General features: G+C 38.0%; 1 protein-coding gene across 2 annotated transcripts in view; it reads right to left on the bottom strand.

The window, feature by feature from the left end:
* The window catches only part of OCA2 (OCA2 melanosomal transmembrane protein), a 144,250-nt gene extending 121,835 nt beyond the window's left edge, over positions 1 to 22,415 (bottom strand). The window contains exons 1-7 of one of the 2 annotated variants that reach the window (XM_065675751.1): positions 22,346 to 22,415; positions 21,562 to 21,750; positions 17,715 to 17,772; positions 16,695 to 16,767; positions 8,726 to 8,883; positions 7,163 to 7,245; positions 6,650 to 6,803 (exon numbers count right to left, since the gene is read on the bottom strand). In XM_065675751.1, the coding sequence (XP_065531823.1) occupies positions 6,650 to 6,803; positions 7,163 to 7,245; positions 8,726 to 8,883; positions 16,695 to 16,767; positions 17,715 to 17,772; positions 21,562 to 21,740 (705 nt within the window). In that variant the 5' untranslated portion in view covers positions 21,741 to 21,750; positions 22,346 to 22,415. Of the gene's footprint in view, positions 1 to 6,649; positions 6,804 to 7,162; positions 7,246 to 8,725; positions 8,884 to 9,566; positions 9,930 to 16,694; positions 16,768 to 17,714; positions 17,773 to 21,561; positions 21,751 to 22,345 lie in introns of those variants that run through there. The other variant, XM_065675750.1, reaches the window with a different exon arrangement.
* Between the last annotated feature and the right edge of the window lie 360 nt (positions 22,416 to 22,775).

Below are 22,775 nucleotides of genomic sequence, written 5' to 3'. Positions count from 1 at the left end.
AGGAAGTTGGGGCTGTTCAGCCTGGAGAAGAGAAGGCTGCGTGGAGACCTCATAGCAGCCTTCCAGTATCTGAAGGGGGCCTATAGGGATGCTGGGGAGGGACTCTTCATTAGGGATTGTAATGATAGGACAACAGGTGACAGGTTAAAACTTAAACAGGGGAAGTTTAGATTGGATATAAGGAGGAAGTTCTTTCCTGTTAGGGTGGTGAGGCACTCGAATAGGTTACCCAGGGAAGCTGTGAATGCTCCATCCCTGGTGGTGTTCAAGGCAGGGCTGGACAGAGCCTTAGGTGACACGGTTTGGTTTAAGGTGTCTCTGCCCATGGCAAGGGGGTTGGAATTTGATGATCTTAAGGTCCTTTCCAACCTCAACTCTTCTACAATTCTATGATTCTAAGTCTTCTCTCATTACTTTGCACATTTTAAGCTGGGTAGGGGAAAAAAATTACAGTATACTTTTGAATGGTGATGGTACTTTACACTTATAGCAGACACATAATCCCATATTGCTCTGGAAGGATGATGCTAACTTGATTCAGAGGGAGCTAGATTTTAATTCAAGCTAAATTTTTCTACTGGATTTTATGATTTAGGTTTCACTACACAGGATTCAGGTTCCATGCAATGCCCAGAGTGACAACACTTCTGATTTCTGGTTTGGACTAGGAAGTTCACTCTCCAGGCCCTACCTTTTGACTTCATTTCTACCTCACTGTAAAACACTGCAGATATCCAAGACAATATCTCTTCCCAGGTCAGGACAGTAGTCTCTCAAGAAAGGAAAAGTGTGCAGGAGAGCATCCTTGCCCTGCTGGAAGCTGGCCAGCACACCCAGGGGACCTGGCTTTCCCTCTCTGCCCCAATCTTACGCAGTTTTGCTCCCTCCCATCCCCAGACAGGGGGGGCAACTGAGGGCAAACTTTTATTTTTGCCCAGTGAGGTATGGCTCAGATTCTTCACCGATGAGGATAGATGGTTTTGTTCTGATAATCCTACCCTGATTTTCTGTTGACTCCTGCAGCAGTGTTTTAATTCCTCTTCACATTTTTTCCACCCTAGCAGAAATGAAAGCAACAGCAGCAGGAATATTATATCCACCACAAAATTCAGGGAGAGCAGGAGCTACAGTTTTCTTTTTTACCATCTTTTCCAATAAACGCCATGGATTTTCTTCTGTCCCTTTGCAACCAATCTCTTCGTAGGATATATGTGCTGGAGGGAACACTCTAATCCACACTCTGTCTATATTTAAAGACAGATCAATAGGAGAATGGATGGGAAGTGACAAACCATGTTGAGTAAGCACATCATTAGTTCCTGTGACTCCTCATTGGAAAAATTCTCCCTTAAGATTAGCCTACTGCCATCACTTAGTATTACATTTTGTGTAACAGTGAATATCTCTCCTTCTTCCTATTCCCTCTCCGAAGCACAACGTTCCATGTACAGATAAACAGCCTTATTACTGGAAATAAGCAAAAACTGGACTTTGTGAACACAGACAGCAGTAAAAACAAACACCTTATTTCATTTGTAAAAATGCTTCCTGCAAGGCAACATTGGTTCAACCAGCCCACAATAGTAGAAAAATGGGCAGACTGAACCACATTAAAATTTTGCTGTCTGCAGCTAATTTCTGCTGGTTAGATGCTATTAAAAATCACTCCGCTTTGAGTTAAAGACATTAAGCTTAGGAGATGTTTATTCATAATTTAAACTAGTTAATAATAGAAAAGTAATATGAAGAGAAACCAACACTCTATTTCCATTAAAGTAATAAAAATTATTATTATAGGCTAATAATTCATGCTAGTAAAAAGCTGGAACTTTTAAAGCCAGACCTTGCACTTTCAAGTATTTCTGTTTTAAGGAGAAATACAGACATGTAAATGTTATTCAAGATGTCAGATCATTAAAACGCCTTTTGAAATATCCTGGCAAGATCATTCATAGGCCTACCTACCAGACAAGATATGAAACTGAGTGATAGCTCCTGTGATTAAACAAGCCCCCTGGAGGCTCTTACAGAATTTAGGATACTTGCTGGTGTCACTTTTCTGCCATTTGCTGTGCTACAAGTATAGCTTCTTCTTTTTTATTTTTTCTTAATTTAATGAAATGAATGTTATTCTGTCTTTTCTCACAACTAAATAAAATGTTTTATAAAATAGCCTTAAAAAGGTCGTTACCTTCTTATTTGTTTCTGCTAGCTCATTTAAGCATCATAAACAGTTAATGCTGCATTTTAAACCACAACACAATATAAATATATTATTAAAGGAAAATATGGGACAAGAGCACACAATAATCATTCAAATTAATGAGCTCAGTCCTTTAATAATAAATTTTTAACATTCCTCCTTACATACTTTTAATTAATGTAGCTCCAACATAGCTGCAAATATGCAGTTAAGAATTACAAGTAAGAGCTTTGTCAACTCAAGAAACTTTTCCAATTACCAATAAAACTTCTTAATATTAACAGAGTAACCAGCATATTATCCTATTCTCTGTGTATACAAATACGGGCAAAAGAAGAAAATCAAAGCTATCTTACAGTATTGAAAAGAAGAAACAATGAGATTTTACCCATTCTACTTTTTACTTGTCTATGTTGTACCACCAGAAATCATACACCACTTCTTACTGAATCTGAGTGAATGGAGTATAAAAGAGCCTCTTTAGCTATAAACATAGAAAAAGGCTTTGCTGGAAAAAGAATGGAAAAAAAAGAAGGCAAAAGACAAAGTGCATTCTTAGCTCAAAGAATAAAGATGTTTGGAGCATAAAAATGTAAAAATGAAATTTTCTAAGATTTTTTTTTTCAAGTTCTTAATCAAAAGAGGCTATGCATTTTGAGGATCAAAACTAGAAAAAGCCTATCTTGAAATACATTGTGAAGTAATTTAGTACAGCAACATTAGCGTAGAACTCTGTACATCAGCACTTTACTCCACATGTCCCTGTAGACCAAAGTGAAAGCATGCTTATATCAAATCTTAACTATGTTTATCAGTAAACCTGAAGGGTCAAATGGCAAAAGCTGAGATCAACACAAAGGTAAACCTGGCACACTTTTTTTGTTGCTTTTAAACATACACTTGGATTAATTTCCTGTGCTGTAGGCTTCCAAGAACAAAATCAAGTATTTGTTTTGAACAAGTCTATAAAATAGCAGAGTTTAGATTAATTAAAAAATACCAAAAGAAGCAGATGTTTTTCCTTCTTTCTCCTCTGAGAGAAGGGCAGGGGAGAGAAGACTGAAATGCAAAGAGGCAACTTATTTAAACAAAATTAATTTCAATGGGATGAATGTCTAGTTACTGAAGGAAAGGATGATTACATGGGGAAAAAAAGAAAAAAAAAAAACCCACAGATTTCAAACAGAAAATGTAACTAAGAGATGTCTACTTAAAGAAAGTTAAAAGCAATATATCAAAATTTCAAGGGACAAACTTGGATTGAAGAAAATACTCATATTTGTAGTAAATTTAAAAAAAAATCGTTAGAAATTAAAGAGGGAAAAAGGCATCTTCTTTTACCAGAAACATTTGCATTTCAGGAATACATAACATGCAATTAATTTCAAAAGAAAGAACACTTAAAATAAATATCTGAAGAAATTAACTGCTGTGTTTTATGAAGAACAGCATACCCTGAGACAGTAAGAATTATCCACTGACAAGGACTAGCCCATGATATTCATTGACCTCCTGAGGATTTGAAGCCAACATAGAAGCAAAGAGCTGCCTCAAAGCAGAATTTACTCTGTGTCTTTACAGTGGTGAAAGTTTTGAGAAAATTACAGTTTACAGTAAATGCACTTCATTTTCCAACAGGAACCTCTTACTCCATCAGCTTTTCCCATCATCTGTAACTGCAGGAGGCAGAAGCCCTTGCATTCTGTTCTCCTGCATGCTCCCTGGTGACTAAGGTAGCAAAGGGCAAGGGGAGAAGGCGAAGGAAAGATTAAAAGATGAGGACAGTGGGGTTGAGGAGGTTGCGGGCACAAGATCTACAATTCACGTTCTGAGAAAAGTACTGTGCAGGAGGAGCAAGAGGCACACTTTCAAGTGGCTTTTGTGAGTCATAACAGATAAAGTGCTGCTTCTTTCTTCATTAATGTAAGAAAATACGTGAAAATATAGCTCTAAACCTTGTTTAGTGTGTCAACACTGTCTGAGGTTGAACCCGTATTGCCAATAATAATGCATAAAACACAGGAAAATGATAAAAACTGGTAAAAGATGGAGAGCAGCAACACTGAATGAAAACCCATGAGAGATCTCTCCTACAGCAACACCAATTGATTTCTCTAACAGTGATAACTGCTAATGGAATAGAGAGAGCAATGTGTTGAGAAAGCAGGACTTCAGGCACTAAAGTTATAAACACTGAATATAAGGTAAGCTACTATTACATAGTCTAACAATATTTACATCGATCTCTCTGAGGAAACCAAACAGCAGTCAAGTTTTGATTCTATGACAGTTATTTCAAGCTTATATATTCATAGTTTAAAATTTTCCCTGGTTCTAGCACTTGTTATTCCTACAGGTGTTATGGAGAAAACAGATAATATCATGATGCAGAAGGCTATTTTTCACATTTTAAAATTCTAAAATTTTACCTATGAGTATCTATTTATACCTTTGAATTTAAGTACATTTTTTTCTGCCTACAACAGATATTTTTCCTTGATTTTTCACAGGAACAATAAGCTAAAGAGCTGTTTTAAAGCTTTTCATTAGAAATTACAGGAAAATATATACTTTTCTTGCTTTGCTTTTCAGTTTCAAGCCTTTATTTCCTTTTACACATAAATTGTTCCAAAGCAGCTTTCTAGGATGAAGCACAAAACCACCCTTTACACACATTAAAAACCTGATTTTTTGCAATTTCTAAAGGGTTGCATACTTGTCTATTTAAAAAAAAAAAAAAAAAACACCAAAAGCTGCATTTATAAGTATGAAGATTATTTTGGTGCTGTGCTGCATGCCTACATATATTTATAGTAAATTCTAGTCCAATCCCCCTCCACACTCAGTATTATATCTCTTTGCTCATCTATAAAGTGCATAGAGGCATAGAGGTGATCCTGCCCCTCTACTCTACTCTCGTGAGACCTCACCTGGAGTATTGTGTGCAGTTCTGGTGTCCTCAACATAAAAAGGTCATGGAACTGCTGGAACAAGTCCAGAGGAGGGCCACGAGGATGATCAGGGGACTGGAGCACCTCCCGTATGAAGACAGGCTGAGGAAGTTGGGGCTGTTCAGCCTGGAGAAGATAAGGCTGCTTGGAGACCTCATGAAAGCCTTCCGCCTTCCAGTATCTGAAGGGGGCCTATAGGGATGCTGGGGAGGGACTCTCCATTAGGGACTGTAGTGATAGAACAAGGGGTAATGGGTTAAAACTTAAACAGGGGAAGTTTAGATTGGATATAAGGAGGAAATTCTTTCCTGTTAGGGTGGTAAGGCACTGGAATGGGTTGCCCAGGGAGGCTGTGAATGCTCCATCCCTGGCAGTGTTCAAGGCCAGGTTGGACGAAGCCTTGGGTGAGATGGTTTAGTGTGAGTTGTCCCTGGTTTAGTGTGAGGTGTCCCTGCCCATGGCAGGGGGGTTGGAACTAGATGATCTTGAGGTCCTTTCCAACCCTAACTGTTCTATGATTCTATGTTGTGTGTACCCATCATTGATATTTGATTAAGAGGTGTTCAACTATCTTACAATTTCAGCTGTTAACAGGATGGATAGTTAAAATACACAAGGGATGTGGAAATAAAATGAGTATGCTGGGACATATTTGCAATGGAATACCTTGAAGACTTAATTTGATTCACTTCTCTCTTTCATACTAGTGTAAATCAGGTGTGATTCAACTTCACTGACAGACTGGATGCTACATGAATTAAAAAATAATAATAATTAAAAAAAAAAAAAAACATTCTCCCTCCAATCTTGTTTTAAAATAATCAGTGTTTTCAGTTCAGAAAAGTCAGTTGGAGCCTTGTGCTGTTTCGGACATGTTTTCCATCCTTAGTGCTGATGCAGTCCATTTTTATTGGGTTTGGTATCTCAAGGCTTTGGAAAGATGTTGCAATATATATTTAAAGTTCCCTGTCCTTTCATTTCTTCATGTTAACTCATATTCAATTTCCTCATAAAATAATACAGTAAAAGAATTTCTAAATGTCACTCATTAAAAGATGTGCTCAGTTTAACCTTTTAAAAGTACACTAGATTCATAGTTTGAGGTGCCTTAGAGAAGGGAATAAGGTAAAAAAAAAACTTTGGTTATCTTGAAAAAGAATTCACTTAAAAAGAGGTTTTACACTCTTTTTATAACCCAGATTCATTTTCACTCTCACAGCCAAATTATAATTCTGTTAAAATGCTAAACCTCTAAGAGATCCTAATAGAGAAATACACAAGATCACTGTAACATTAATATAACTTGCCAAAATCAGTTACAATTCAGAACAATTTCCTCACATGTACCTTATTCATGTCACTAGCAACACAGCTAGTACACCAAGGATTCATATACATATATTAAAATTATATTAAAACCCACCAATGAAACCCTTCCTTATGCTCCACTTACAATGTAGGGGAAAAATAAAATCAAAGTACAAAACTGGCTTACTTCCAGTATGATCAGCACGTAGACACCTACTAAGATGATGGACGCAATTGTTACTTGTGCCTCTATATTTGCATGGAGATATTGATGCTTCATGGAGAGAGGAACACTTCCAGGCCCCTGTAGGAAAGCTTGAATGTTTATGAAGATGGTGCCTCTGGTGGAAGAAAAAAAGAAAAGAAAAGAAGCTTATTTCTGGAATGAAATACTATTAGCTTTATTTATACACTAATTTTGTATTCAGTACCTATAAATATTTGTGCATGTGTTGTACATTTATAATCACAAGCAACTTTAACATTTTCATTCTACACCTCTAAATAACATTGTTTAGAAAGCAACTCAAGTACAAACCAGCCTTGTAAATCCATTTAAAAAGCAACAAAATGTCATCCTTTCCTGCCCCTCTGAAACAGACAATGGTAGATTATTTTTAAAACTTTAGCTATTTTTTCACAGTCAGGCCTAAGTAAACTACTGTTTCAATGGGTCATTTCTCAGTCTCTCTTAGCCAACCTGTTTGGTATCTGAAAGGTTCTTGTTGTGATGATTTGCTGATTTCTTCTTGAACTTAAAGATAGAGACCAGTTGTATGCCACCTGAAAGAGATTAAGAACATTTGGCAATATTAAAAGTCAGTGAAAGTGATATGTGTCTGCTGTAGGGTTTTATTCCTCTTTGTTCTCTCTCCTGCCCATTTAGGAGAATTTAGGACAGGGCGTAACACACATCAGCCTAAATTAATCCGCCTGATTGAAGCAAACTCATTCCCTCACTCAATCAATGAAGTGAGAGACACATCCAGGAGGTGCAGGAGAGACAGGATGCCAAATCACACTCTGTATTGACTACAAGGAGCATCTAAGACTCAGAGACAACAATGTGGTTCACTCCCAAAAACTGCCTGGGAAGAAAGCTAACATACATAAGGTAGAGACAATGAAAGGCCCAGGAGCAATGTCATACTGCCAGACATGGTAGAATTTCAATAAACAAAATTACTGTTTGCTGATCTTCCAGAAAAAAATAAAATAAAAATATCTTCAGAAAATAAACACTTTGTTCATTACTACACACTGATATTCATGCAAGGACCTAAATACTATGCCTGTCCTGACCCTGTATGCTACAAAGTGCAATAAAAGACAGTTTAATCAGCTAGCATGGGACATCTGACACGGAGAAGTGTCTGACGAGCAGGGAAGGTTAACTTGGGTACCTACTCCTTCAGTCATGTTAGGACCTCCACTGACATGTCAGCAGAGGTGAGCTGCTGCAGCCAGCTCTACACTGGCTGCCCCACAGCAGCATGAAGGCTGCTTGGGGATTGCTGCTGACAGCACAGGTCACAGCAGCCTCCTCAGTGTGGGGTTTTGTGATTTAAAGGGTAATTGCCATTATAGTATTGTTTGCCATGTTGAGGTAGTGGGAATAATCTTTTGCTGTAGACTATGAGATAGTGTGAAAGCAGGAATATTCATGGCATTGTTCAGCTGTGCTGTCACCGATAGAGGCAGGCCATCCCGTCATGTAAGCAGAATGGCAGGCAGTTGTTTGTGTGTCAATGCTATTTATTAAATGATGAAGATTATTTTTATTTTTCAGTGATAAACAATGACAGGCTGTAAAAGATCCTCCTTTGCCGAGTTATCTGGAAGAGAGGAGCAGGAACTTGTTAGAAAACATCAACAATGAGAAAGCCTTAAGAGAAATTAAGCAAATAAATGTGACACATTTAAGAAAAGAATTTGCAATAAAAAGTGAAAATGTATTTTAGTGAGCGTAAAAAGGCACTTTGCACTTACTGCTCTTTCTAAGGCAACTTTTGAAACATTGCCAATTTTAAACACAAGAACTTCCATGCTAAGTGTCAGGAAGGGGCGTAAATTTTACAAAATTTTAATATAGGAAGCTAAAGGAAGTCTTACACAGACAATGTGTAACTTTACTCATTAGAACAAGTTTTTTAATGCTGACAGTGACACACCTCACAGCAGGGAAAAGCACAACGAGTTAATCTGCACAATGATAATGGAAATACAAGTGATAAAAACATCTCAAAAATTTAAAGACCATCACCTGCTGCTGATGTCTCCTCCTTGATCCAGCATCTTCAGACTGGCTGATTTGTACTACAATGTAATCCTCTGTTTGGTCATCAACTACATCTTCTACAAATGGGCCTCCTATATCTAACTTCAACAGGGAAGAATCATGAAAATCGGTCAGATTCATAGCTGTTAATAAAGTTGTTAAGGTGTAAATTTCCAGTAAAAAAATAGTATAGACTGTGCAAATATCAGCAAAAATTATAGATTGAAAAACTTATATTGAAAAACATATTCTTCAGCTAAAAGGCTTAAGAAACTATGAAAAAAACAAAATAGACACCTACTTCCTCACCAAGCAGCACTGTTTTGGCCAGGTTCTGTCCTTTTCTAGGGTTTTTTTTTTTTGGGACCACCAGTGTTTTTATCTCATGCTGTACATGTACCAAGATCCAAATTAGTATACAGAAATACATGTAGAGGCAGAGAAGTAAGGCTCTTTAAGTGCTTTTGTCAGGTGAAAGGCAGTACCATGAACTCAGCAATTTAAATGTTACAGAATTTATATTGGGGAAAACACTGTGGAAGCTCCAGCCATGGGGAAACTAAACAATATTCAATGTCCTATTCATCCCAGAGAATTTGCTTTCTGGTCAAAATTTTACTCACCAGATAGAAAGCCAAGGCACCACCAAGAAAATAAAAACTCTTAAAAAAGGAAAAGACTTGATTTTATACATACATGTTCTGTTGAAAGCACGCAACTTAATCACATGCTGGAGTATCTGAACACTTTTAACATCTGACATTTAATTCAGCACACTAAAAAGAGTGAACCTGTTCCAAAAAAAGCCATACAAGATCATACCTACCAGAAGGATTTTTCCAGAAAGTCATTTTTTGTCCACAGAACTCAGGAGATTTTAATGGGAGAATTGAAAATACAGTATAGTCAGAGGAGACTCAAAGCAGTACTGTGCCCTGCTTCCCAGTGAGCCCCAGTAGGGCCATCCATGGTAGACAAGTCTTTTTGGGGGAGCTGGAGTATATAGTCCCAGCTGGGAAAGCTTTGTGACATTATGCATGCTGGAGTCCTTCATCTTTAAAAGAGCTGCATCTGTTCACATTCTCAGCAGAACTGACTCTAGAGAAAAGATTTCTCTCACAATAACCCAAAAAAGACCCTACCAGATCTCATGATGTTGCAAAGTAATATAACTGTCACCTCACTTAGCCCAGTGAGCAGAGTGCTCAGCACCAGTGTCACACATGACACTCCTTAAGAATGAAACTCCCAAGCATCTATTTGCTTAAAGGAACCACACAGAAAAGATAAAAAATAGCTTTGGATGCAACAGTTCAGGAGACCACCTCTGGTCAGGACAATTTAGACACACAGCCCCTAGCAAGCATGAATACAAATTACAACAGCTCTTTTCTGGTTCTGAAGAGTTTTAAGTGTGTTTTGGCATCACCGTTTTCCTGTGCCCTAATTAATACATAATATTAATTTCCACAGGAGCTATAGCTATACCTTTAACTAGAGACATTAATTATACCTTCTAAAAGGCCAGCTGACCTAAAGTCATTAACCCGATGATTTGGGACACCTCTTGACAGTCTGCCTTTTATTAGGAGTGTAGCCAGTAATTTATGTCTTGAAAAGCTTCAGGTGCATATAATTATAGCAGCTTCCTTTTAAGCAATACTTTTAAAATAAATCCTGTAATTACCTAGATGACACATTCAGGAGCTATTATAAAGGATGCTTAAAATTAAATGGGGGGAAGAATTAAACCTTATTTTCAAGAAGAGTGGCTCCTTCCTTCTTTTCCTATACAGATGGAGATACTTAAGAAGTTTTTCCATTCCTTTTTGTGCATTTATAAAATTATCAGAAAGAGTCCTAGCAAAACAGGTTCTCCTTTGATTGCAAGTGGAACTGAATATCATTCACCAGCCTGCATTGAGGCTCTGAAATCCCATCAGAGTTATCTTTCTCCAAACAATATTTAGAGACTCTGTCATAATTCCATTGTTATACTGTGGCAGATCACAGCCTTTATGAAAGGTGGAATCAAAATGAACCAGGAGAAAGCTTCAGCCATGCTTATAGGAATCAAAATGCAATTTTTTTTTATTAAGCTACTTTTCAGAATGTTTTTGTTCTGCCTTATCTTGGCTTTATATTTCCCTTAAATTGTCAGAATGTGATTTCCTCTATATTTAAATCGCTCAGACGTGACTAACTTGTGGGAAAACTGTCTTTTTACTTCTAATATCCCCTTTTGTTCTGCTGGGACTTCTCACCTTTTCTGAACTTTTTTTGTAATGTGGCCTCCAATGTGGGCCTCTAAAGCAAAAAAATCTCCCTGACAAGATTTACAGCCAGAGCTGTTATTTTTTATTTCACTTCAGATAAGCTGCCTCATTTTTATGTAGTTCCATTCTTGAAATTATATTACTGCTGTGAATTATCCTGTCAAGGGATTTGGCTTTGTGTATGCTTTGTGAACCGTTACACAGTAGCTGTCTATATTTACATCTGGCTCCAGACTGGGTCCACTGCTCAGAGCTAAACCTGTTTTTTTTCTGATCTTGGTTTTCTGACTAGCAGCTCCTAGAAGGTACTGAAGAGTGCGTGAGAGTTGCCTCATGTCACTTTACATTCTTTTAGCTTATGTAGCCAACACAACAGAAAGGATGCAGTGGCTAAAAGTTTGAACTGGTATTTGTTCACTACAGTTTATAGTTCTGTACTGTGGATATCCGCATCTGAATTGGTTGCTCCCTTGACATCAATGGAAAGAGAGTGCTGTTAAGATGGAATTCATTGCTTCGTTTTAGACTACCACACAAAGATGAGAGGAATCACTCATGAGAAGCATTGGTTCTCTCTATTAACTATAAAGGGAGCCTGGGATGAGTCAGGTGTAGCTGGGAAGAGTCACTTCTCAAATACTGAGTCTCTGCTCTACCCTCCACCATGTCATTGTTTCAGCATGTATAGAGCTAGCTGAAAAGCCATGATTGACAGAGACTCTCTTATGATTGCATGCAGATGGCTGACTTCATGCTTTAACACCTACTTGTATATCTTACTCTGCCTACTGTAAAACATACCTTGAGAATACTATGTCTATTGATTATTTTTCACCAGATTTTTGAGGTACCCATAAGCTGTTGATCCTGATTTATGACCAGGTCACTCATGCTAGTTTCTCTAGGATATTATCATTTTAAAGAAGGTATTTTGTGTGGGTCTTAGCATCTATTTCTACATGTTGTTCTTAACTTAGGTTATTCCTGACTCACTCTCTGCAGTTTTCTCTTTTGATGTCCTATCCCTGTTTGTAGCTTATGAGGTCATCCCTTCACAATATACCAAGTTGAACCACGTGCTTTTCTGCATTTGTTGGTTTCCCCATCTGAAGAATGTAATTTTTTTTTTTCTTTTTGGAGTGTCAGCAATTTGGTTCCATTTTTGTCTATATTGGATCCATCTTTTCTCTCTGTGTTCCACCAGTTCTAGAAGTTTTGTGAGTCCTTAATAAACTCTTTTCTACAATATTTTCTCAATTTGTCTTGAGATTCTGCTTCTTTGCCTGCCTTTACATGTTGTCCTGGTATTCGCTCACTTACTTAGCAGCTTGAACATTGTAGGCCAAAATGCTTAGTACATTTCCAACAGCATCAACAAACATAAATGATTTTTAAATGTATTCTGCAAGGAAAAATGATGGAGGAATATCTGACAGTAGAGAACTAGAGTTACAAAATAAAAATTAAAGAAAATGTCAGAGGGGAAAAGAACTAAAGGTATTAGAGAGGTTGTTTCATTCATCAAGTTAACTTATGCTCCCTTGGAGAAGAACACATCTTTAGAACCTCTGTGGAAGCTGAAGGGTCTAACGAAATCTGACTAAATTCTTTGCCTCACAGCCTTTCTTTCTATACATACCTCTTGTTCAGGGAGTGGGTATAGTAATTTTCAGTGTCATTAATGGTCATGGCATGATTACAAGTTTTCCTAGTGACCTTTTCTTGCTCCATGACTAACACAGTTGCATCATTCAAACTCATGCAGCTTCAGGAAGGAATTTGATAACAGGGTCATCTTATGTCTGCTCAGTTTCCCCATAAACTTCCATACGTGGAATTGTTCTAGTTTCACTGAATCCAAATGAAATGAGAAAAATACAGCATATTACTGCTATTGAGATACATCTTCTAATTTCTGAATTTGAGATTTTAATCCTGAACTAGATGTGATGACATCCCTCAGAGCTACTGAAGAGGGAGGTAAGTCAGTGACAACAGCCACTGGCTAGTGTATTTAATATCTCTTGTTTTGTCTGATTTGGACTAATCAAAGACCTGTTCAGCCATGACTTTGAAATGATGTATTTTCATTAAGTTGTGTCTTGCACGTAAAGAGCAATTGAGTAAAGAGCCCTTCAGATTAGGTGCTGTGCAAATATATACCTTGCAATATGTCAGCCCTTGCTCCGAACATTTTACTGAGGAGATAACAAACATTTAAAGCAAATAACCAGATCAGGAGTGAAAGGCTTTAAAATGTTTTTGTAAAAATGTGAGCTCCTTGTCCAGACTCAGAATTCAGAATCCACTCCCCGTTTATGATCATGTTTCAGGTCCAAGAGAAGTTCTGAAAACCAGCCTGAGAAGGGAAAATTAAATTGGTTCCCCTAGGCTGATCTAGCTTGCCCTCACCTAGAATAGGAACTGGCACAAGTACAGAGGATGAGGGGGAAACACAAGATTGTTACTGAAGCACTCACCAGGGACAGAGTAAAGATGGAAATTCACAGCTCAATAAGGTAAGCGTGAAACCCATTGCACAGAAATGCGATGGAAGAAACTTTATTTTTTCTTGTAAAAAGAAAATATTTCTAATATAGAGAAGTGTAAAAATAATAATAATAGTGTCAGGTGCAGTGGAAGAAAAAGGCCCTGCATCAGGGAGACAGACACTTCTTTAAAAAACTGTGATGGCGTATAATTTGATTGCATAATTCCTTAAGAACATCAACAAATTCCCATTACTTTCTCATTTCAATTCAAAAAGTTAATGCACAGTTCTGCTCCAGCTGTCTGTTCCCTGCTGCTGGAGAAAAAATTTAAGTTGTGCTTAGATCGTGGCAGAAGTTATCAGAAACTAAGGGACAAACATGGAGAATATTTAGCATCTCAGAAGATTATTCAAGCCTAAAAACCAATGTCAGTTATGAAGAAGAACATGATACATCTTATTCGATTGATCAGTTTGTTCGACCAGTTAATGGAGAGAAGTTGCCTGAAGGTTTGAATTGCCAACAGTTACAGAAAATAAAAACATTTATGTTTTAAAATAGGTACATGTAACTAAAACTAAGGAATGCTGGGATTTATTCACTCTATGTATTTTCTTCCATTTTATAATCCACTTTCCAAAGGCACATCATCCTCTTAATTATTGATGCTCTGCAATTAACATACAACCTTTAAGCATAAGATCTGAGGAGAAAAAGAAAAAAACAAAAACAAAGAGCTTCATACATTTACATCAATAAGGGCATTGAATCTTGCTTCTTGCAGAAAAGAGTCCTCTAGCCAGGCTTCAAAACTTACTTTTTTCTACACTAGAGAGCTGACTGTTAGAACTTTTAAGAAACTAATTCTTAAGTGTTGTTAAGACGGAACACTGTTACCGCTATTTTGAAAAACTATACTAAATGTGCTGAATTTGTATCATCTTGTGCCATAGGGAAATCACTATTCAGAAAAAAAGAGAAAAGCAAGCTTAGAAACTCAAAAAGCTTCTATTAACTCACAGGAGGCAAGATACTGTCTTCAAAAACTGCACTCAACACACCTCAGTGCTGTATGCCAGGTTTGTACACATGGGGATAGGCAAAGAAAAGAGAGATACAAGTGGGCTAATAAAAAAATCATATAATGGGAAAGAAAACAGCTGAAGTAAATTCAGACAAGAGATAAAGGTGTAGAAATATAAACAAGTGGGAACTAATCACAGAATCACAGAATCCCAAGGGTTGGAAGGGACCTCAAAAGATCATCTAGTCCAACCCCCCTGCAAGAGCAGGGTAACCTACAGTACATCACACAGGAACTTGTCCAGGCGGGCCTTGAATATCTCCAGTGTAGGAGACTCCACAACCCCCCTGGGCAACCTGTTCCAGTGCTCTGTCACTCTTACAGTAAAGAAGTTCTTCCTGATGTTAACGTGGAACTTCCTATGTTCCAGTTTACACCCATTGCCCCTTGTCCTATCACTGGATATCACTGAAAAAAGCCTAGCTCCATCATCCTGACACCTACCCTTCACATATTTGTAAACATTGATGAGGTCACCCCTCAGTCTCCTCTTTTGCAAGCTAAAGAGACCCAGCTCCCTCAGCCTCTCCTCATAAGGGAGATGTTGGGAACTAGAGCAAGTGAAATATCGCTAAAAAGATGTCACCCCCGCCACCAGCTGGTGCAGATCCCTCCCAACACCAGAGACAGTATGTCCTGCCTCTGAGCAAGCCTGAGATCTAATGGGTGTGACAGAAAAACCACAAATATCTAAGTGACACCAGGATGACAAAGGACATGAAGTCCAAAGGGGATCACTTGATTTGGTTTCTAAGACTGTTTCAAACTTTGTTTTGATTTTTCTTCTGTATGCAGACACATCACATAACACACACATCCATAACACACACATCAATGCGCACAAGTACACGAACTCAGAAAAAAGTGCAGTGGTTAGTACCCATGCGGCACTTCTTAACAGTTTCTGGGGCATATGCAAGAGTTAAAGGGTGTCCATTTGCATAATTTGGCATCATATGAGTTAAGACACTTATTTTCCACCCAAAGCAGTCTCACACAATAACCTCTAAGGTGTTTGTGACAAGGAGTACTGCAGCACACCTGTCAGGCTACCATGAAATTCTTGCGGACATTCAGAGTAGCACCTAATGTCTACTGGGAATACCGCAATCTGTCAACCAGCATAAATCACAAATTCAACACTGCTGTGTGAATGGTTAATCTTATCCAAGCCTAGACAAAAAGCTGAATACTTTCTTCACTATGCAACAAAGTGGATGACAACCACACAAGATTACTTCTGTGCAAATGAAAACTGGCAGCAAGAGTGAGATGACATTCAGAATTGCTGGTGCCCTTTCCAAACCTTATTTAGAAATGCAATCTTTCTCCTTGACCCTTCTTACTTGAATTACCACATCATTCTGGAAATGAAGCATGGCTTTGCTGGTTCGCTTGCCTCTCACATATTTTATCTAAGCTCTGTGACCTCAGGTAGGAGACAGAACATCCAGTTTTCGACACACATGACACAAATAAAGAAGCTTCAGCTTCACATTTGTTGCATAAGAAAGGGGAATGCTGTATTCTGTCTGACACCTATTTTTCTCAAAGCGTCTTGACATGATAGGTAATATATGTGAACACCTGTTTGAACTCAATTCCCAATTCCATCAGCACTTCCCTGAAACAAACAAAAGGAATAGATAGTTGCAGAGTTAGTGTGTACAACTCAGCAGCTATGGTTCCAACTCACAATCTGTTGAAAGAGAGGAAATCCCTAAGCTATGTTATGACAGTTGACTAAAACTTGAAGACCCAACAACACCTTCCCTTGGCAGAATGGGCCATGAAAGCCCTGGTGATGTGCAACACCATATATATAGGAGCTTTCACTGGGATACTTCTGCACTTTTGGTTTCATGTAGGCTGAACACAAGGACTGGGTGGGCACCACAGGGTGCACAGGCAGGTGCCAGTCAATATGACTTGGACAGGGAGCACGACTGTGGCCTGCATCAAAGGACAAGCCTCAGTGAACCCCAGATTCTGAAGACACCCAGTTTTCTCAGGGTGTAAAACAGAAAACAACCACCCACCTAATTCAACCAGTTTATCAAGGAAACTTCAGTTGAGTTTTGTGGGGTTTGAAAGAAGGATACAGAAACTTTCCAGAGGTGATACAGCCAACATCTGCCAGGACACACCTTGATCTGGATAAGTGACAAATAAAATCTAGGGCAAGGATAAAAAGCATTCATTAATAACACAAAAACTGAAAAACTGAAAAATATGATCTCAAATAATATTATCTCAAATAATTATCTCAAAGATTATCTCAAATACTTAAAGTCTTTCAATCTGTCCATTAAATTGTAAGATTGCTTTCAGTATTTTCAATTATGTTCACACCACAGCTAAAAAGCAGCCCTGGGATACTTAACAAATATAAGTAATATTCCTTTTGTAAATTTACTGCCAAAGTCAAATATTTTATGTATTTTATCTAAGCATCTCCTAGGACAAAGTGGTAATCTTAAGGACCTCTCTGGAAAGCAACACCCACATCTGAGGCAATAGATTGTCATCTGTTTGTTTTTATTCTGATACAGAAGCCCAGCAAGACAAAAAAGAGATCCTTGCAGCAGCTAAAAGGATAAACTCCAACCTTTTAAAATGTTTCTCAAGTCTTGCAGTCTAAGATTTTGCTGATTTTGAAGATTCTGGAGGGGAGCTCAGCTTCCCTCCCTGTGGCCTTCTAGCTTCCACACCATGGAGCACTCCCATTGCTGTTGCATCCTCCCTAGCACAGCTTTTCCTATGAACATTCCTCAGGTGTTAGCCAGTATCTAAAGACTCATAGACTCATCCTAAATTCAGCAAGCAACCATAAAGGACATAAAAATTGGAGTGCCAGCTGCCTCCTCAGTCTCAACTGCTTACACTACCATATTGTCCAGGGTGGTGGCTAGTGCACCAAACAGTGGTGTGACTAGGCATGAAGCCCTGAACAATATTTTCATCTTCTTGCCATCTGTCTCCCACCCTCAAGACATTTTTCTATTAGCTAAGACAACATATCACACCTCATTTTGAACTAATTTTAAGGAAATAGAATGATTCTGTGATTCTATGATTCTGTGAAATGAGGGGCACAGGAGGATTGCAAATCCAATACTTACAGAGCAGACAACTACAAAGATAAAAAGGCCCGAAACTTTTAGGAATTTTAGACAGCATCTGAAACACAAGAAACATGAATTTATTATATGGCTAATTTTAAACAAATCTTTCTCTTCTCTTAGTAGCTCTGACATTTCCGAAGCATCATGGTAAGCATTTATGGGTGGTAATAGACCACATCAGAGTATGGACACATAACTCAGGGTCAGCACAGGCTTGGGAAGCCTCAGTGACTATAACGGTTCCTGTCCCAGCTTTGCTGCCAGCTGGGTCTCATTGCACAGGAAGGTTTTCCCCTCAGGAACCTGAATGAATACTGCAGCATGACCTGGTGCCAGGACCTGGAGCTGTTTCTCCACTGCTATTGCCAGCCACCGACAGATCCAGAGCCCCATCAGCCCACTCTGGTAGCTCCCAGGGAGGCAAAGGAGCATTGCCATTACAGGGAGGTGGCATGACCAAGCAGAAAGCACAGCTTTTTGCATAGCGGGGTGGTGTCATCAATGACTTCCTCAAAAATTGGACTTCTAATACATGTTCTGAAAAGACAGTTTAACAGCTTTAAGTATCTTCTGGTTGTAATAGTGCTTCTTTAAACCAAATATACTTCATGAGCATCTCTAGATAAAACAACTAGCAAAACTAGATATTTTTTTTCCATAAAATGTCTGTGCCCTTTGAAGGAACACCCCATTCTGGAGATGTGATGACATCAAATCTTCTGAAGTGTCAGAGCTTATTGGGTTAAGAAAGGATAACTCCAAATTAAATTAAAATGTGAATGTTGAAAATGCATGCTCTCGAAAAATACATCTTAAGATTTAACACTTTTAAATTGCCATCTTATTTAATATTACCATAAAAGGCAACTCTTAACAAATTATTTTCTGGCTGCCCAACAGTATGTTACACAGGGGTCTTAATTTACAGGACTCTTTTTGGTGATATGCCCTTATTGCATCTTTTCATTAATAGGAGGTATTGATGTCCTGATTCCTTTTTTAAAAAAAAAAGTGAACATTCAAATATTGCTTTTCTGACAGAATGATGAATGTAAGGTTTGATTTAAGCCTGATGACAAGCAGGAAGCAAAAAACTTCAAGTTACTAATAAAATCAGTTGGGAAGGGAACAGTACAATAAATAATTGCATTGACAGATGCTATAGAACAAAATATTAAAGCAGAGTAGTCTGAAGAGAGTCAGGAATAATTTTTAATCACAGTAGAAATAATTCCCTATATTAAGTTCATTGATTGAAAGCAACATAAGTGACTCGAGACCCATTTTTGAAAACCATTGTTTTCTAAAGATCACTTCCTCTTGATATTTCTCCAAATAGGCAGGAACAAAAACCCAAAAGGTAATAACAATTTGTTGCCACAGGCAAGCAGATAGGAAGGGGCTACAATAACCTAGGCAACACAAGTGCTAGTAACTTTACGTAAACTTTTGCATAGCATGAAAATCTAGAGAAGACAGAGCAAGAGGGGATGGAAACAGGTAAGGTGACTTCCAGAAATGCCAGGTACCCCTGCTCTACTGAAAAACAAATGGGGGGAGGGGAAAGAAGAAAATAAAGGCTTGGAAAAAAAAGGAATGACAACAAAACCGTTATCAGCACTTCATAACTGATAGCTTCTTTGCCTTCCAGTATCTGAAGGGGGCCTATAAGGATGCTGGGGAGGGACTATTCATTAGGGACTGTAGTGATAGGACAAGGGCTTATGGGTTACAACTTAAACAGGGGAAGTTCAGATTGGATATAAGGAAGAAGTTCTTTACTGTGAGGGTGGTGAGGCACTGGAATGGGTTGCCCAGGGAAGTTGTGAATGCTCCATACCCGGCAGTGTTCAATGCAGGGTTTGGCAGAGCCTTGGGTGAAATGGTTTAGTGTGAGGTGGCCCTGCCTGTGGCAGGAGGATTGGAATTAGGTGATCTTAAGGTCCTTTCCAACCCTAACTATTCTGTAATTCTACGATTTATAGAAAATACCTAATGTCAGCTTAGTCATGCATCCTCTACCCTGCTTGTCTATTGTCCCTATTTCCACATTACAGTTCTTTCTATTCTGGTATTTTTGAGAATTTATTGTGTTATGAATTGCTAAACTTCAGACCAGACTGGTTTAGTTTTAATGTACTTAATATTTTCTGTTTGCACTTTGAAATATCATTATTATTATTATTATTATTATTGAAACAAGAAGCAATATTAACTTGATTTTAAGCTTTATATTTCGTAAACACTTGTCTGTAAATAACAGAAACTCATCTAAAGGAGCTAGCAAGTTATAATAAAAAAAGCTTTTGAAAATGGTCGCTTTATTAAATGTAGACTTTAGAAAGCCTTGTTCCTCCCATCTGTTTGTTTTCATGGCATTTTGTATTAGGGAAGCAGCGCTTTTAACAGCTTACAGTTGAGAAGTGATCAGCCTTTGACTCACCCGTGGCTTGCAATCTGTCTTTTGCTACAGCACTAATCTGGCACAGTGATACAAGTAGAAACCCTGTGCCAAATCCTGCGCTGATATATGCCTCCAGCACAATCCTATTTGACTTCAGTTGGAAATGCGTGAAGTACAAATCTATGAAGGATTTCACTCCTGTTCTAAACCAAATGACTTTTAGTCTGGTCTGCAGGTGGTGTCAGGCAGTTTAACTCCATTTATTATCTCAGCAGAGATGCTGATTTACAACAGCCAAAGAGCTGGTCCCATAAGTATGAGCTGCACTATAGCAATGAAAATATTTCAAGGGAAGTTCTGCCAGAAAAACACTCTACTCCCCACATTATAAACCTATGTCGTACTGGAAACAACAGATTCTACACTCCCACTCAATGCCTTTGTTCCATTAAATACCTGGAAATCTACCATGAGTGTGAAGAAATTCATCTGCCAAACTTCTTCACATCTGCTCATATTGCACAAGTTGCAGCCACTGAAATTCCCCTGCTCCATTTGTTGAGCAGCAGTGCAGGAGAATGGCACTCCACACAATACCACATGCACGATGGAAGGAGGAAAACAATTGTGAAGTGATAAGCTAAGACAACATACAAATTGGGAAAAGATGCACTGACATCTTATTGGAAAGGCTCTGTGGATCAACATGGAGATCTGCAAAGATATTTGCAGAGGACAAACCATACTAGTAAAAAGTATTGAAACTCTGGAAGGGGCAGAGAATTAGTATCCAAGATTAAAAGTTTTGCCAGCCAAATCTGAGACACAAATATCCCAAGAAAATTTGACCTTAACCTCTTATTACTTTGGTATCTTCTTAATACATTATCAGATTCAATTTCCTCCATGTCTAAATGAGGTAAAAGACTAAGGTAAAGAGTGAAAAATGCTAAAGTACTTAATGATAGAAAATGATCAGTTATATTTTGGACTGTGAAAAAGCTACCTGAAAAGTTACTATAACAACTATAGAAAGACTGTGTTAGATACATACTTTAAGTGAAATATTTCGTAAAAGCAGCAAAACACCAAAAAAAGTTGTGGAATCAACCAAGGGGGTTTTAAGGAACGGTTTCAAAGAAATGTTGGAAGCAGTATAGAAGGCATTTAATTACAAATTTAGAATAGGTGTTATGACTGATGCTTGTAAGAACAAGGAACTATTGATCATTAGGTAGAGGTTATATTCAATTTCACCAGGTTTATTTTAAAACTGTCAATGGCAAGATACACCCTAATCATGAAGTGTTATTTTATTAATTTGCAGAAAATAAAAGATTTTCTAGATATCTATACTTAAAAATTAATCCCTGCAGAAATTTAAAAAAAAAAATTGAAAGAAGAATGGAAAAAGAAGTACATTAATGTTTGAATTCAGACCTCATCTTTGATAAATTGAACTTGACATGAAGGTTGTCCAAGATTTCATATCTCTCAGAAGAAGCAGATCTGGACAAGCATGTAATTTCATTTCCCAGTTGAAACCTCTGCTCAAATTCTGCAGAGCTGTTGTCCCATGAGTCGTCATCTGTGGTAAAATCTGGATTATGAAGAGCCATGCACTGCAACCTGTCACACATTTTGGGGGAACATAATAAAACAAAACAGCGGTTTATCTTAACAGGTGGTAGATGTAACTGACCTTGCATATCCTCAGGTTCACCGTGAGAGATTTTAATTGAAAAATTGATTGACAGAGATTCATGCAATACAAACTGAGCTCCCCTTGGTAACATAGCTGGGTAGACTTGGAACAAGCGCAAAGACCCTGTGATGTTTAGGTGCACTTGGAAGAACCAGCTCTCTAATGCACCAGCAGATGTACCTCAGGATTTGGTGTGTAAATCCCCTATAAGGATCCCTCCTATAGCTCTGCTGTGTCTTTCACTGTACCTGATGTAACACCACATGGAGGAAATAGGAGCATACAGCCTGCAGTTGCCTATCCTTAGAGCTCTCTAATCACCCTAACCTCAGACTTTACATCTTTCCCTTCACCATTTCTTTCCACTCAAGGTCATTCAGGGTAATTCTCTGTTTACAACCCCTACTATTCACTTTATTTCCCAGCAGGTTTGGTGTCTGGATATAAGAAAGAACCATGCACAATTAAATAGAAGAGAGCTTAGAAAAAGATATTTTGAGTGAAATGAAAGTATCTCACCCATTTTCCTCTGAGGAAACCTTCAGTAGTGGTGTCTTCTCTGTAAAGCCAGTGTTTTTTGACCTTGAGCTGAATAATTTGGAAAAATTGAAGTGATATCTTTGAAGGAGAAAAGAAGACAAAATTAAACACAATAAAAACAATAAATCTGAAGTACAATGATTGACTACAGTACTACATAATATTTGGTACAAGTGCATCTAACTAGTTAAATATTCTTTAAGAATGGTGTTCACCTAAATCAAGGTTTTCATTAAGCTTGAACTACTCATGGTAGTTACTTCCTTACGGTCATGGAGGGTGCTACTTATTCATATAAGTTCACATTAATATACTTCATAAACATAAAATAATAGGATCATTTCTATCCTGAAAATTTCATTTGAGACATGGGTCACCAGAAATCTCCTAATATGTACAGCAACCTCAG

The sequence above is a fragment of the Lathamus discolor genome, chromosome 4 (assembly GCF_037157495.1).
Source record: "Lathamus discolor isolate bLatDis1 chromosome 4, bLatDis1.hap1, whole genome shotgun sequence".
Taxonomy (NCBI): Eukaryota; Metazoa; Chordata; class Aves; order Psittaciformes; family Psittacidae; genus Lathamus; species Lathamus discolor.
The sequence above is the reverse complement of the archived record's forward strand: the minus strand, read 5'-3'. Positions and strand labels throughout refer to the sequence as shown.